Source organism: Aplysia californica, unplaced genomic scaffold, assembly GCF_000002075.1.
Source record: "Aplysia californica isolate F4 #8 unplaced genomic scaffold, AplCal3.0 scaffold00414, whole genome shotgun sequence".
NCBI lineage: Eukaryota > Metazoa > Mollusca > Gastropoda > Aplysiida > Aplysiidae > Aplysia > Aplysia californica.
In genome coordinates, this window is record NW_004797684.1 from 381,870 (window position 1) to 399,279 (window position 17,410).

The window sequence follows — 17,410 nt, forward strand, 5'->3', positions numbered from 1 at the left end:
CCCTCAGTTCTTACACCTCTCGCACTGAATAGGTCTACTTGAGCCATTCAAGTTATTACACTAATATTTCTCTACTTTGAGTTTGAGCAATAGTTTTCGTCTTCACGTTTATTATATGAATCATGACACCCTGACTGGTTATTGACAATCGATATTCTAATTCTAGGTCTTTTCTCAGGCTCACAACAGGATTCATTTTTTAATAGGGCCTATAGTTTATGTAGGCTAATATGATGAGGGGAAAATGTAAATAAGTAAGAACAGACTGAAATACCAAAGTCACACAAGATCCCAGTGCCACACTTGACTGGATATAGTGTACCTACATGTGTGTGTGTGTGTGTGTGTGTGTATTCACAAACATATACCTATATTAGATATAAATGGAGCACATGCTGTCATTGTTATGTAACACGCCCCTGGAAAATGGATGAGGCCCCTCCCTTTTTGAGAAGCTGGGTTGGCAGTCACCCAGCATTATAGTCATCTGTTTGAAGACTATACTACAAAATGTACATTTACATTCATTTAAAGACATTTTGACTTTTTACCATTGATTGGTGGGCTTTTTGGGGGATCATTCTTACGCGCAGTGACCTAATTTTTCCCTTGAATTGGGGTCTTGAAAAAAATTTCCAGGATTTGGTGGGGACCCTGTTTGACCCAAATCCACCCCCAGCCTCACGAGCATCTTCCCATACCATGTCTAATAGAAAAAAATTATGAATTTAATTATAACCCATGCATGCAGGTGTCCCCAGTGATGTTCTGCCACATGTGCAGATGTTGGAGTCGAACCGCCCGGGACAGAGACACAAGGACAAGGAGGATGAGGAGGAAAAAGCTGCGGCAAAGCGAGAAGAAGCGAAGGAAGAAAACTTGGTGAAGGAGGAGGGACGAGAAAAGGGCGTTGTGAAGGCTGCTGTGTACAAAAGCTACTGGCTGGCTGTTGGCACCTGTTTGTCCCCTAGTGTGTTGCTGGCACTCTTTTTTATGCAAGGTGAGTGTGTGTGTGGGTGTATGTATGATGGTGTGTTGATCCATGTGTTTATTTGAATATGTGTGTGCATGTGTCAATGTGTGTGAGTGCATGTGTGTTTTATTGGGGGGTTTGTGTGTTCGTGTATAACTCAATGAGTAATAGCAAAAAACGTATTATAAGTGACAATTCTTTGATTTCTCATGCCAGAAAAGTTCCCCTTTTATATCAGTTTGGTTTCAGTGACAGTTTTACAGCACTTGCAACACAATAAGTTCATGTAAGTGCTGAAGATTAGAGGTGTTGCAAGAGAGTAACAAACATGAAAAAAAGGAGGAGGAGAGATCAGGATGATAGATGTTTTGGTAGTAAAGAAGAAGCAAACCATACCAGAGAACTGACCAATCACCCGCTTTTATATTGTATGAATAACAGCTGGTATTTGCCTAAAATGCTGCATCATTGAATGTGCTTAGGGGCCAGATATGGTCGGCTGGAATATACTAGCCAGCTTAGGGAGTTATTGTGAAGCTGCGTGAGCCTTCTATCGGAGGAGACCTAGTAATGTAATGAAAACTTTTGTTTATTTTTTATTAGAATGGTGCAGAAGAAAGGAGCACAATGCTGAAAGTAGCCTGCTTCTGTTGTGTTGTGGAATGCTTCAGCTTTTTCGCTCAAAAAACGTGAATTCGAATCACAAGTGTGAAAGTGTTTTGTTTTTAAAAAATCAAATATCTCCTCGTATTTGGTAGTAGGATATTGCATATCCCTCTCAGCTCCGGTTGGCCCCGACAGACATTGTAGAAGCAGTCCACCTCTTAGATGATCTGAATTTGATTGGGGCAATGTATAAACATTTACACATTTTTGGACAGAAAAAAACGAACTGAGAACTGATGTCGGCCTTGACAATGTCCTCAGCTTCTCGCAACTTGACTGACTGGTGGCTGGCATTCTGGGTGACACACAGCCAAGACTCCAGTCCTCTCAACTCATCTGTACCTGCTGTCATCTGGCCTGTGAGGTAACAGAGAATTTGTTCTGCCATGGAGTGATTTGTGTGATTTTGGAGTGCATTGGTCTTAAAAATGCCATTGTTATTCAGTTGTTTTAAATATTTGTTTGTTCAATATCAGTATCATGTTAATTTGTTGTATTTATTCCGTATTGCTATGGTGTTTCTTGTTTCTGATGCTTCTGTTTGTTTATTAAGATAATTGTTGTGTTCAAGAGTTGTAAAGCTTAAAATATGTGATAAAGATAGTCATGGAATTGTACAGCTGACGAGATGTATAGTACTTTCTGCTCAATACCTGTTATTGTCTATGGAATGTGCGAATTTGTGGTCTTTAGACGTAAAGGATTCAGGACAAATCTTTTGTAATTTCAGCAGGTTGTTACTTGTAGATTTTTCTCCATTTAGTTATGGGTTTTTTTCTTAGCAGTTTTGAGATTTATGACCTAAGTAGATGTTACGCGGTGTGATATTCTTCTTCTTTTTTTTTTTTTCAAAGCAGAAAGGACTTTGAATTGTGCCTAAAAAATAAAAATTTACCTACTGCTGTTTTCACATATTTCATGTTTTATTTTGTTCATAGTACTGTAAAAATTTCCCTCTTGAGCTTTCCAGCTTGTGAGAAAACATTTTACATTGATTCTGCGGTGACAATTCCATTTCAGGAATATACCTGCCCAGAATTTGTCCAGCGGCTCAGATAACCTCAACTTCTACTTGGGTATTTATGGAGGTCTTGCTGCGTGTAACTCCATCTTTACACTGATGAGAGCTTTCATGTTTGCATATGGTGGGGTCAAGGCAGCGACTGTCATTCACCAGCGTCTTCTGAAAGCCATACTGAAGGTACTGGGGAAAATTGCACTACTGGTTTGCTTAGGAATGCCAGTTGAGCATTTAAAGTCTGTCTCTGATATTGATTTGTATCTAATAGTAATTTGTGAGGGTGTTTACTCTCATCAGGTAGACTTGGAGATATGTTAAATGTACGTAATTTTAACCTATTTCAGAAAAGTGGCTTGTTGCTGGAGGTTTTTGTGTGGTCTGCTCATTTTACTTCTTTCAATATTTCTATGGTTCTTTAATGTTCCTTGTGATATGTTATTGGAAAGAAATGGAAGTAGTGCGCATCCCTGACCGTCAGATTACTACATTCATTGTTGACATTGCTGCTTGATCTCGGAAAGGCTTTGTTCTCATAATTTCTACCTTATAAGTGACCACTGTGATTATTTATCTTTGATTCATCATTTTAATGAACATTTGTTGGCCCAGTGATGTCAGCGTTGCTGTATCTAATTTAAAAAGTTAGCTTTGTTCATTTTGAAGAGATACTAAGCATTTCTCTTTAGGTCAAATATACATGGTTAAAGTTGTATTTCTCAAATGTAGTTGGTGCACCCCTCACTCACATGTGATCATATCTCAAAAACTGTTTGAGAAATCTGAACAAAAAAATGTATTTAAAAACAAACAACCAATCATCACGAAAGATAATTCTGTGCAGAAATGCGTTAGACTAAAAATATTGAGAAATGACCCTTGTGTGCCCTTTTCCCGGACACGCACATATTTTTTCCCTTTCAAAAGTATCTTTGACTGAATTGGGGAAGAAAAACTTCTTGACAACCAATTCTCTTCAAATATTTCATGATCTTACCTCACCCCAAAATTGATTTTGTCTTGATATACAGGCTCCCATGTCATTTTTTGACATGACCCCTGTTGGCCGGATCTTGAATAGATTTTCGTCAGACTTGTACGCAGTAGATGACGGACTACCTTTCATCCTAAACATCTTCCTGGCACAAACCTATGGCATTCTGGGTACTCTGGTGATCACCTGTTATGGCCTGCCTTGGTTTACCATCTCACTAGTCCCAATGGCTGTGATCTATTATAAAATACAGGTGAGTGTCAATCCCTTCCTTTTTCCTCTCTTAAGTGTAGGGCGAAGTAGAATAAAAACCTTAATCCTCTGCCAAGTGTTTGCCACCTTGTGAGATGTGTGGTTGGGTGGGATGTGACTTATTTCCCATCACCATTCAGTCGATGTTTCCAGTTTATCTGCTTACTTCTTTTTACTAAATGGAAGGATTGATCACCATGTGTGAATTGGAAGAACATGTACTTGCCAGTAGTAGATTAATGCCTATTCAGGGTGCTATGATATACTTATGATGTTAACTTTAACTAGAAGAACTGCATGGCTTTTTAAAAATTTCAGCTACTTAAATTGGAAACACTGCGAACATAAAATTGATCTAGTAGATTGGTCTTTACAGAACTTCCTGCTTGAAAAAAAGTGACCATAACATTCCTTATTTATGCTTTTTAGTGTTTGCTGATCCTTGTAGAACATTATGGGCTTAAAATTATTTAGGGTTTTTCTTTATTCCTCTTCAACGCAATTTTGTAATTTATTTTTAAACCCTTATTCCAGCACATTCTGTCAGTTCAATACAATAATTCCCTCAGAAATAACTCCAGTATCCAACTTGCCATGGGAATTCCGTCTGCAAGTTTCAAGTCTAAAAGTGTCAGGTTAAAGTTATATATTAGTATGTGAACCTCAACAAAACCAATAAACCGTGCATTAACGTATTTTTATTTTGAAATATAAATATTATCAAGTTCAAGGCTTACAGAGTAACATTTCTGTGTCATCCCCCCCCATCTTTTACATACAAGAGGTATTTTAATTTATTTAGGATGAAATTTGGGTCTGATAACATTCAATAAGCATTCAGTCCTGAGCATGTGTGCATTTTATGTCAACAGCATTATTACCGTCACACATCTCGTGAGCTCAAGCGTCTATCTAGTGTGTCGCTGTCGCCGATCTATAGTCATTTCTCTGAGACCATCATTGGTTTGACCACCATCAGGGCCATGCGGCATTCTACCAGGTTAGTGGTTTGAGTCTTTGCTGCGAGTTGGGTGTTTTGCATTTCTTTTTGTTATTTCTATCGAATTTCTTGTAAATAGTTGTGGGAAATTGTAGAGCGAAATTGAAGTATTAAAAATTTTTATGTTTTTTAGGAAAGTTGTTTTAGATTGAAAATATTTATTTACACAGAATTTGAAATATTTTAACGTTTTAAGATCTAATGACCCGCACCCAGCTGTACAGTGAACTGCGAATAAAGCTAACTTGTGTTTCGCGCACTCATATGACCTTATGCAGTTGCGAGCACCATTAAACCCCATACTAAAAAAAAGTTTTAAATATATGCTCATATTGATGCCTCTCAATGCAATTTGGACATTTTAAGAGGTGGGTCAATCCTGTACATTTGGGCCAACTTTGATGGTGTGGGATACAACATAGGTGGTTGGAGAGTGCTCTGGTGTGGTTTGCTCCTTCTTTCCTATCAAACATCTATTGTCCTTATCTTTCCTCCTTTTTTTTGTTTGTTACACTCTTGTAACACCTCTAATCTTTGGCACCTATGTGACCTAATTGTGTTGCAAATGCGGTAAAACACTTACTAACGATATAATTACTTCCTTATACAGGACTAAAACTCATGTCCTATGCATTCTATTCGGAAGAGCCTTCCTATTACTCCACATCTGCTGGTCTACTGTCTGGATTGCTCTCCTGATATTTTACAATTTTTAAGTTAGTGTGCTGCTGATTAATTCGTACAAACCATTTCATGCACATTTGCTGAACATTGAGAAAGTACTTTTTTTTAAATGTCTTTTTCTTTGCTTGACACCTTTTTCTTCCTGTATGCTCAGGTTACAATTAGTTGTGTTGTTCGCTCTTGATATTGATTCGTTATTCGTGCAAACCGGTTTGTGATCACTGAGTTAAATGATTCTCTAATATCATCCGCTATAGTCCCAGTGTATATCACTGATCACCCTGAGTTGGGCACTTTGGGCACTCGTGGGTCTGCAATTCATGGCTGTGTGACCCACAAGGCCTAACGAGGGGCTGGCTATGTTGCTGTGTCAGTCCTTCACAGATTGTGACATTGTGATGTCATAAATGAGCAAATGAGTTCACCTGAACGCACTGCCAAGATCAGCGTCACTGGCTCTGCTCCCTTGCTCACTCATGTCTCAAATTAGCCGCTACTTCATAAGTGAGTAGCAAATAATGAACCTCTGGGATGTACCGATAAACCTTTGCCCACATGCAGTCTGATATAATATTTGAATAATTTAGTTTAATTGCTCGTTTATTCGTGCACATTAGAAATGAGCGCTCATTTATTTACGAAATACAAATGTGCAGTTAAAACTCAAAACCAGTTTTTATGCATCTTTTATTTGCTTTAGGTTTTCCAAAAATTTGGGTTTTATTTTCTGGCCTGACATCATTTTTGTTATCTTGCTTCGTGTAAATGCCCTCTAACTGATATTACAGCTTTGCTTTTCCTCACAACTTGATAGACTTTGCTAGGTTAGAGCTTTCCTGTCTTTCTGTGAGCTGTTTCCCTTAAACCATAAATGACCATTAATGTGGAGATGAGTTAGATTTTACTACTTCATGTCCTCAACATCGTAAGTAAAAATTACTAACTCTATATGACCCTGTTTTACAAGATAAGTCAAAAGTATTTGTGAAGACCAATTTTTCTTAAAACCACAATGTATAATTCATATTGTTGATGAGAAGAAAATGAGGAAATCTGTTTGGTCGTACTTAATGTGTTGAGGATAAAGAATTGCGAGTTACACATTTTTCTTGCGACAGCAATGATCTGTTCCGAATCAAACAAGTCTTTTCTGATTGAAAACTAATTACTATGAATTCTCTCTCTTTCGATTCTTTGTCCCTAGGTTCTGTCAGGAGAACATTGTTCGCCTTGACATGAATCAGAGGGCCCAGTACGCCACACAGTTATCGGCCCGCTGGCTCGACTTCCGACTGAGAATGCTGGGTGTTGCCATGGTAACCTGTATCTCTTTTGTTGCTGTCATTCAGCATCAGCTGTCGTCAGTTAACTCAGGTGAATAGAACCAAAAAAAATGTTTTCCATTTACTGGCAGTGTTTATCAAATTCTCTTTGTGTGATGTCATGAAAGCTATGAAGGTGATGGGTTCATGTTTTTTATGTGCCTTAGAAGTCAAAGTAGCCACTATGGTTTGACATAATGATAGATACTTTTATTAACTGAAATTTATGTTGAACAAAAGGCCTATTTAAAATACTGTTTATTGCAACATGAGTCGGCTCGTAGGGTTCAGACTATTGCTGTTATCTTAGGCAAGGTTTATTTATCTTAAGATAGTAAAAACGACAGGCAAAAAATGAGATCTGAGCCTTTGTTTAGGGTAACGATTTTGATATATATTGTGAGGGGATAATAATATTATATTTTACTGGCATTTCTAATATATTGGTTAAGTGCTTTACCTTGCTTGAAAATGAAGTGAATTCAATCCTGACATTCCTTCCATGATTTTTTCAGGCTCTGGACAGAATTATTTTTCCCTGTTCAGTTTTGGACCTGGGGTGCATCAATTTAATGCATTACTTTGAAGCTCTAAGTTACTTTAATATGTATTGTCATATACCAAAACTGATGGGAATCAATAGAGGAATCTGTTTATATCAATAACAATAACCTATAATCTGTTTGTATTGTATTTTCCCTCAGACAAAAACGAATGGGGAAAGAAAATTGCGCAATACCTCTTCGAAAATTTCAACTTACCACATTTTCTCAGCTCTACAAGTCCTTATAATCCATAGGAATCAACATAAAATTGTAGCGATTTCACCCCAGGACACATTTATGCAAGAATTTCACAAATTTAGTTGACTATCTTTTTTTGAAGGGCCTTTTTATTATACCAGGCTCCCTTAGATCTAGCCTACTTAGCGACAACAAAACGAACGATTTTTGCAAGAATTTCACGGAGTTTCAATCGATATTGGCACTCAGAGATTGAGGTCAGGCTTGTTTACAAGTTCTGCTTCCTTTCGACAACTTTAAAAGTAGGAACTATGTTTAAAAGTGCACATTTGTTTTGGATTTCGCTCGCATTTCGTTGAGCCGCTCACAGCAGTCGAATGGAGGCTGCGGAATAGAGCTGGATCCTGCTCACCAAATCTAAAAGTGGCGATTCGCGATTCAGTCGGCTTCAAAGAATCGCGAGCGCTCGCGGAACTGCGGTGGAACACTGACTGAAACAGAACAGTGTCATATCAACGCCACTTGGCGAGCGCGAGTCCCACTCTTGTTGTCCCACCGCCCCCCCCCCCCCACCCTTCGTTTTGCTGCTCTATCTACTGACCTCAGTTAGCAACTCCATAAATTCACCCGCCCCACCCTATGATTCGCTAAAACAATGGCTCCCTAAAATTCCTTCTGTGGATTATTTGGAACTTGTTCATTTTGTTTTAATAGGGGGGTTGGACTATTCCATCTTTTGTTATATAAGGGGAGCCATACTAAGTGTTCTGTTCCGTTCTTGCACTCGGGACTCAACTCAGCTGTAGGTTACAAACAAGCTGCAAGCAAGGTGGTGACATCTACAGGGGAGTGAATCGGACGGCGATACTGTTCCGTGTTCCGCTGAAGTGAATCGCAAATCAAGTGCCGCAGGGAAGAGCGGCGTTTCAGTTCCATTCTCGCACTCGCGACCCAGCTCTACTATGGAAAACCTCAGAGTCGCTGTCAGCGGCTGAATGGATGGAATCAGTTAAGATATTTTCAGTGCCTTTCCACTGATAAGTATCATTCCATTGACTATGACAGGCAATTGCGAAGCAGTCTGCTTCCTTAATGACCTAAGTTGTATTGATGAAGCAGTGAAACATTTGCAAAAAAGGATCTTCATTTATTTTTCTGGGTATTTTGGGACAATTTTTTGTTTCTCATTCTTGCCTTTTATTTGATTATTCCCCAGGTCTTGTTGGACTGGCCATTTCGTATGCGCTGGCAGTGACGAACTTGTTGGGGGGCGTTGTCATGTTCTTCACGGAGACGGAGAAAGAATTTGTCAGTGTGGAGAGGTGTCAGCAGTACATCGTAGAGACTCCAGTGGAGAAGTGGAATGGAACCTTGTTTGTGAGTGTGTATGTTTTGTTGAATAGTTTTAAAAAACCAACTGACATCTGAAGTGTAGCGGTTAAGCTCTTTGCCTTTTCACAGAGAAGATAGTGGGTGGTTGGCAGGTGCTTTGGTGTGGTTTGCTTCTTCTTTTCTATCAAACATCTATCGTCTTTATCTCCCCTTTCTTCTTTTTTATGTTTGTTACTCTCTTGTAACACCTTTAATCTTCTGGCGCTCATATGCCCTTATGCAGTTGCGAGCGCCGTAAAACCTCTACATAAAAAACCCCCAGAGAAGATATGAGTTCAATTATCTAGTGTGGAGGGGTTTTTTTGTTGGTTTTCTTTTTTTAGCGAGTATCTCCATCAGTATGCAATGATGTCGTATCCCTGGCAGCCCAGGTCAGCCATGACAGGCACAATCAAATCAGGTTATAAGACCATGGCAGATAAGCAGTGCACCACAACACCAGAGACAGGGACCTTTTTGTTTTGACGTAAATAATAATAAAATAATAGATAAAAAGCATTTGTATAGCGCAAATCCTGCTCAACAGCAAGCTCTATGCGCTTCGCATTCTATACTATTACCCCAGCAGACCTGAGAGGATTCTGAAGCAACCTCAACTTCCTGGAAAGCACACAGTGCAAGCAGCCATTTATTGGTGCTATAACACTAACATACTGACAAGATCTTTTGCTTAGGAAAATTTGTGTAAAGTGCCTAACCCAAGGACACAACTTGGGCCCCCAGCTCGATCCCCCCGAACCCGCTACCTCATGATTACGAGTCCGGTAGCCTAACCGCTAGGCCACCGACGCCACATGTGATCTTTTAAGATAAAAATCAATGGGTTTAGGGTAGATGAATATTTAGGGACAGGAGATGCAACACTTCTAATGGTGAAACATCATGTCTGAACATCTACTATAATATACTTCTATGTGAGCACTCTCCTGTCTTAATGCAATTAGATAGAATAAGATTAACTATGTGCTTTCACCAGTTTCTCTCTCTCTCTCTCTCTCTCTCTCTCTCTCTCTCTCTCTCTCTCTCTCTATCTCTCTCTCTATCTCTCTCTCTCACTTTCTCTAGATAAAATACACAACGAAATGCTGTGCCACCTTGGTGCTAAAGGAAAAGAAGTTCTTCTTTCCCTGATAAACACCACGTGGAGAACGAGTGGAATACCAAAGGCATGGAGGATCGCCCAGATTACACCACTCCTGAAAAATGGGAAACCACCTGGAGAAGCGAAAAGCTACCGACCCATCTCATTAACATCATGTATCGGTAAGCTTGCGGAAAGAATGATAAACAACCGCCTCTACTGGTACCTGGAAAATACTAACAGCTTAAACCCACACCAAGCAGGCTTCAGAAAAGGCAGCAACACAGAAGATCAACTTTTTAAACTGAGTCAAAACATCCAGGATGGATTTCAAGAGAGTAAACACACTGTCGCCATCTTTGTAGATCTCTAACAGGCGTACGACAGAGTGTGGAGAAAAGGCCTACTCATGAAATTGATGGACCTCGGGATACATGGCAAACTTTACAAATGGATCAAGTTCTTCTTGTCGGATCGAAACATTGAAACCAAGGTAAACAATGCCCACTCGTCTAGAGAAGTACTCGAGGAAGGCCTACCTCAGGGTTCCTGTCTGGGTTGCACTTTGTTCCTGATCTTCTTTAATGATGTAACGAACGTGCTGAAATCAGAAAAGACTCTTTATGCCGATGATCTTGCTCTCTGGCAGACACATCACAGCACGATAGTAGGAGCAGGGAAATTAAATGAAGACCTCAAGAGGCTCCATAATTACTGTCAGAAATGGAAACTTAAAATAAACTGCACGAAAACAGTATACACCATCTTCACGAAGAACCATAAAGCAGCCAAAGAAAATCTCAAACTAAAGATAGGAAATGAAAGTCTCCACAAAGAAGAACATCCAACTTACCTAGGAGTCAAACTTGACCATAAGCTAACCATGAAAAGCCAAGTGGAGAACATAAGGAACAAGGCAAAAAAAAGACTCCAACTTTTAAAGAAACTCGCAAGCAGTTCATGGGGGTCAGACAAACAAACTTTGAGAGCTCTATACCTGGGTTATGTCCGATCTTCCCTGGAATACAGCAATAGCCTACTCACTATGTGCAGTACAACTACTTGCAACACCCTTGACAAGGTCCAAAACAATGCCCTTCTTTTTATAAATGGCGGCATGAGATCCACACCTACCGCCGCGTGCGAAATCCTTGCAAATGTTGAACCCCTGGGAATCCGCAGAGATAAAGCAGTTTTGGAGCTACATGAAAGAACTAAAAGAAAGTGCCCCATCCACCCAAACAGGAAATTAGTAGAAACATGGAAACCAAAGAAACGAATTCAACAAAAGTCAATCATGCATCACATCACAGAACAAATGGAGAGTCACCATCTACCACAAAATAGAAAAGAAACCAAAAGAGTCAACAAAAACATCCCTCCCCACCTTTCTTTAAAAAAGCCAATCATTACAACATCTCTCAAAGACAAGAGCACAAAATCTTCAGACCCAGTGACGCTGATGCTTGCATCACATCAAACAATCGACAGCTATTCAGATGACTGGATACACGTCTATACGGACGGCTCAGCATTCAAAGGCACAACCAAAGCCGGATATGGAATACTAATACAGTACCCAGATGGAAGTTCCTATGAGATCTCTGCAGCCTGTGGAGAGAAATGCAGCAACTACGATGCAGAAATGATGGCAATTGAAACAGCACTGTACCATCTCCGCACAGTTTTTAACACTCATCCTGGAAAAGCACAGAGTATTGTGATTTTCTCTGACTCACTATCAGTATTACAAGCCATAGAAAATGACCATCACGTAAACCAAGATTTGACCCATATACTGTTTGGATCCCATCATCTGATAACATTCTGTGGCATCAACCTAGTAATGCAGTAGGTCCCCGGACACTCAGACATACCTGGAAATGACAGAGCAGACACACTCGCCAAACGGGGATCTAGACAGGAACAACCCAACATTCCAACTTCATACAACACTGCAAAACAAATCATCAAAAGCAACAACAAACAAGATTGGATGAACAGATGGGCCCTGGGAAAGACAGGCAGAGCAGTTTTCAAACATATGACCACAACAAAAAGGAATGACAATATCAACCGCCTTCAGAGAAAGAAACAGACCACGATCTTCCGCCTACGAACAGAACATATACAGCTCAACTTCCACTTGAACAGAATAAACCCGGAACTTCCCCCAATGTGTCCCTTGTGTGACTATGCATATGAGACTGTGGATCATCACCTGTTCCACTGTACAGCCCTAAATGACATCAGAGCTACCCTTCTCCCACCGAGACCTAACATTGACAACACACTCTATGGAACATTACAGCAACTGCAGCAGACCTGCACTTATCACTACATGGCATTGGACAGAAGGGAGAGAGCCCAGCTGTTGCTGGATTGATAACAACAACAACAACTCACTTTCTCTTTCCCTCTCCCTCTTCCTCCCTCCCTCTCCCTCTCTCTATCTCCTTCTCTCTCTCTCTCTCTCTCTCTCTCTCTCTCTCTCTCTCTCTCTCTCTCTCTCACTTTCTCTTTCCCTCTCCCTCCCTCCCTCTCCCTCTCTCTATCTCCCTCTTGTTCTCTCTCTCTCTCTCTGTCTCTCTCTCTCTCTCTCTCTCTCTTTCTCTCTCTCTTTCTCTCTCTCTGTGTGGTGTACCTAGTAATATTAAAATCTGTAATTATAGTTAATGATCATAAGCACAAAAAGAAAATGAATTTTTAATGGACTGTAAATAAAATATTTTGGTTAGATATCCTTGTGTTTTTTACTTTTCTCTTTTCCTGCACACAAATCGTAATTTGGTGGGCGGTTTTCCCCCCTTTATCTCCCACCTGTAGCCCCCATCCGTCTGGCCCTCAGAGGGTGTGGTGGAGTTTGAGGATGTCTGTCTCCGCTACAACAACTCACAGGCCAGGGTTCTCAACGGCGTTTCCTTTAAGACAGAGCCAGGAGAAAAGGTTGGTATTGTTGGGCGTACGGGTGCCGGAAAGTCAAGCCTCTTCCTGTCGCTCTTCCGTCTGGCAGAGCTGAGTCAAGGTCGCATCATCGTTGATGATATAGTCATCAGCATGCTGGATTTGAATGATATAAGGTATGTGGATTCTGTGAATTATTGATTAAATTTAAATGTGCATGAATTTTAGTTTCAGTTTTTCACCCTTTTTAACACATTTTGAATTTTTTCAGGGGCATAACTTTAATATGAGCACCTTGTTTTAATTTTGATAAGGATAAAAAGAGGACTGGGAAACTTTAATTTGTTTACTCAAGGGTCAAGGGTATCATTTCCAGTGTCTTTTCAGCTGAAACTTGAGAAAGTTGCAGGGAGAAAGAGCTTAGATCTTGATTTGTGAGTTCATACTTATAGTGAAATTGCCAATGCACATTATTCATGTGTAGTAGAGGAACAGTGGCTTTAGCCCATTTAGATGTATTGGAAGGACAGTTGCATAATATAAAATGTAGGGGAAGAACAGTGGTTGTAAGTGTTTTATGTCCCCATTGCCACAATGTAGAGAATTCAGGACCATTACAAAGACGGGAGGCGTGGACTCTTGACTGTCAGGGCCAACCGGGGCTGAATGAAATACAGCATGCCAGCAAAAAAGATAGAGTTGAGATACTTGATAAAGTACTTCCGCACTTGGTGGTCAAATTCGAATCTATGCGTACAATGATGTTGAAGAGCCTAATCATTGCATTTTCTGACAGACATTGATATATTATGTAATAGATGGACAGTTATGTTGAACGTGGATAGTGTTTAGCATGTTATTGTAGACTCATAGGTGACGTTTCTACTCTCAGGTCCAAGTTTGCCATAATCCCGCAAGACCCGTTCCTGTTCAGTGGCACCATCCGGCTCAACCTTGACCCTACCAGCGTCCACAGCGATTCCGATCTGTGGGCAGTCCTTGACCGCTGCCATCTGAGCAGCTGCGTAGACAGGATGGGTGGCCTGGAGGCAAAGCTTACTCAGCGCGGCCGAGAGTTTTCTGTGGGCCAGAGGCAACTGCTGTGCCTAGCTCGTGCTCTGCTCTCTCGGGCTAAGGTCAGGGCTTTTATAAGTTGTGGGGGGGGGGGGGGGAGAAAGAGATGGGGAAAGTCAGGAGGAGGAGGGGAAGAGAAAGCGGGCAGGGCGAGGAAGAGATACGAGGGAAAGAGAAAGAAAGAGAGGTTTGTATTAGAAAGAGTTTTACGACACTTGCAACACAATTAGATCATCTAAGTGCCGAAGATTAGAGGTATTACAAGAGAGTTACAGACACAAAAAAGAAAAAAGAGAGGTAACCATGATAGATAAGAGGGGTCCCATTCTTTATTTAAACTCAGAATGGATACTAGGCTGTCACCCAATCATTAGGGAAAAGCAATAAATGTACAAAAAATTATTGCAAGTAAGAAGAAGGAATTAAATTTATGCAATACTGTTGTTGTTTTCTTGTTTCCTTTTTGCTGACTACTTTGAATGCTATAATTTCAAGCAAAAATCTGAAAGTCAGTGGCACCACCGAATTATTGGATGATGATTTAGATATCACATGCGCGGGCGCACACACACACACACACACACACACACACACACACACACACACACACACACACATACACACACATTGTGTCTGGGGCAGATGGGCAATCTCCCTGAAAGCCAGTTTTACAGAAGAGGTTGAAAGTGTTTTAATTAAACTATCAAAGACCACTCTAACTCAAATTTCAAGGAGATGCTTTAATGCATTTTTTCGGGGGGGGGTTCAAAATTTATTTTGATGTTGTATTTGACCCTGCTTTACAGCATAGTGAAACATCAGGTTTGAGAACATTTTGGAGTTGGCCCATTTGTGTTTGACACCATCGTTTTACGTAACTTTATGTGACTGGTACTTTGCTGATGGTTTGGACATATTTTGAAAGTGAGTCACCCAAAAAAGAAATATCGTTTTTCTGTGAAGAAAAGAAATATTGAGTTGGAGCCAAAGATGTTTGTCCAACCGGTGTTTGAATAAAAATAGTGTGTAAATGTTGTGTTAACACTTCAATTTCTTCTCTTTCAGGTTCTGTGTATTGATGAAGCAACAGCGAGCGTTGACCAGGAGACGGATTCTCTCATCCAGTCAACAATCAGGCACGAGTTCCGCAACAGCACGGTGCTCACCATCGCACACCGTGTCAACACCGTGCTGGATAGTCAGCGCGTGCTTGTTATGAAAGACGGTCAAGTGGCCGAGTTTGCTCCCCCTGACGACTTGCTCAAAGACTCGAGCTCTCTCTTCTATCAGTTTGTCTATGGTGGTTCTTAATGTGTTCAGACGTTTTGTTCGTAATCAATGGACAAAATGACAACATTTTTATTTGCTCCATGGGATGAATTTTTACGACCTTATGAACTCTTTAGGTGGGTTGTTGGCGGGTGCTCTGGTGTGGTTTGCGCCTTTTTTTCCTGTCAAACATCTGTTGTCTTTACCTCTCTTCCTCCTTTTTTGTGTTTGTTGCTCTCGTGTAACACCTCTAATCTTTGGCATTTGCAGGACTTTATTGTGTTGCAAGTGCCATAAAACTCTTTTTAAACTAAACTAGAAAGGACATAACTAGTGGAGTTTTTTTTTTGTAAATGGCAGGAATGTGTCTTCTCTCTAGGGCTATGTTTAATAACAGTAAATTCTTATTCTTTTACTTTCATTTCCTTCATTGTTGCATAATTTGATTCGGACTACTGGGTAGAGGATATGACACTTGGTACTGTGACCACTAAAGTGTTAATTTCTCATCTATGATAATAAAGTCATGGATCTTCTCAAGGTGTTATTCAACAGTACCAATACTGCTGACATTTGAGTGGGTGGATCCAAGTACAATTTTACCCTTCTGGGAACCGAACCTATGCCTGAGCATGCAGGAATATAAATGTAGCAGTTGACCCAAAGGTTTTGTAGGCTCAGGGGACCAAAGAGTTAGGGCCAGAGATTGTCACATTTAGACGACAGTCCAGGGGTAAAAAATCAGGCCTGAGCCAGCCTCAGTCAACACGACGAAGGAGTTGAAAAGCTTTTCACTTTTGTTTTCTCTCTGCGATGTGCAGAAGAAATCGCGATGTTGTCTTTGGGTCTCCTGGAAGTAAGACTTCAAAGAGTTTTGTTAATCTGTTGTCTCTTGCCAATGTCTTGAACCTGTGATCACTAGTCCGGTCTATATTATATAATGTTTCACACAAAGGCAGATCTCTCTGCTTACTTGATTCAAGAGTTTCTTTGTCACTCGTCAATGGTTTTGTTCAAAGGACTCGTATTCAACAATTTTAATGTGGGTGGGTGGCAGGTGCTATGGTGTGGTTTGTTACTTCTTTCCTATCAAACATCTATCGTCTTTATCTCTCCTTCTACTTTTCTTTGTATGTTACTCTCTAGTAACAACTCGTAATTGTCAGCGCTTATGTTTATATGACCTATTTATGTTGCAGGTGCCATGAACCTCTTACTAAAACTTAACTAACAGTTTTGTTAGAATCAACTTTTCCAATTACATGATGCACAGAATAATCATCTCAATGTCTAACATTTTTTTTAACATCTACATCCTACAATTGTTTATAACACAAGTTGTACTGATTTTTTTCTTTTACCTTTAGACGAAGGCACAAAAGTGATATTCTTTTTTCCTCTCCCCTGTTAAAAAAAAAGATTTTCCAGCTTGCAGTCAATCTGTATTCTTGGTACTACATGCCTTTGTGGGTTTTTTCCCCTCTGTCTTTCTCCACAGACCTTCAAATGGGTAACCTGGAGCTGGATCCTTGATCTTAACACTTTTTTACTTAGAATTGATGTTTTTCTCTCTCCACAACACATAAACGATGATGCTAAACTGAAACACTGAAAAATTTTTAGTAAAAAATTCTTCCAGTTGCAGGATTTATTCCTGCAAATGTTGCTTTTTTTTTAAAGGGCAATCCATGGGGAAGACACCTGAAAAATCACTGATCTGGTGATAAAATTTATGAAGAACACTGTCATGAAAAGTTTTAACCCTACACCTATGAAATTTTTACTGCATAATGTTTCCATAAATATCCCGGTACTGACAAAGGCATTTGGCTTGAAAAATTATAAATAATTTAGGGGAAAAAATATACAGCGGATAAAATGTTTTGCTTTTACCATTAAAAAAAACAATGCATAAAAACCACTGAAACTGAAAACTGGCTCTGAGCATAGCTACCTCTCATTAAGTGACATGATATTCCTACATGTCACTGATGCACATTATCTGATCTCATTGCTCATTCCATCTTTGTGTTGCTTT

The 17,410-nt window shown here is 40.0% G+C and overlaps 1 protein-coding gene across 2 annotated transcripts in view; it reads left to right on the plus strand.

Annotated features, from left to right (window-relative positions):
* LOC101854886 (multidrug resistance-associated protein 7) overlaps positions 1-15,577 on the plus strand; it is a 32,314-nt gene extending 16,737 nt beyond the window's left edge. For both annotated transcript variants that reach the window (XM_005104313.3, XM_005104314.3), the window contains exons 10-19: positions 752-1,000; positions 1,901-2,003; positions 2,660-2,840; positions 3,689-3,904; positions 4,776-4,903; positions 6,792-6,961; positions 8,869-9,029; positions 12,952-13,205; positions 13,922-14,165; positions 15,169-15,577. In XM_005104313.3, coding sequence (XP_005104370.1) covers positions 752-1,000; positions 1,901-2,003; positions 2,660-2,840; positions 3,689-3,904; positions 4,776-4,903; positions 6,792-6,961; positions 8,869-9,029; positions 12,952-13,205; positions 13,922-14,165; positions 15,169-15,414 — 1,952 coding nt within the window. In that variant the 3' untranslated portion in view covers positions 15,415-15,577. The remainder of the gene's footprint in view (positions 1-751; positions 1,001-1,900; positions 2,004-2,659; positions 2,841-3,688; positions 3,905-4,775; positions 4,904-6,791; positions 6,962-8,868; positions 9,030-12,951; positions 13,206-13,921; positions 14,166-15,168) is intronic.
* The last annotated feature ends 1,833 nt before the right edge of the window (positions 15,578-17,410 follow it).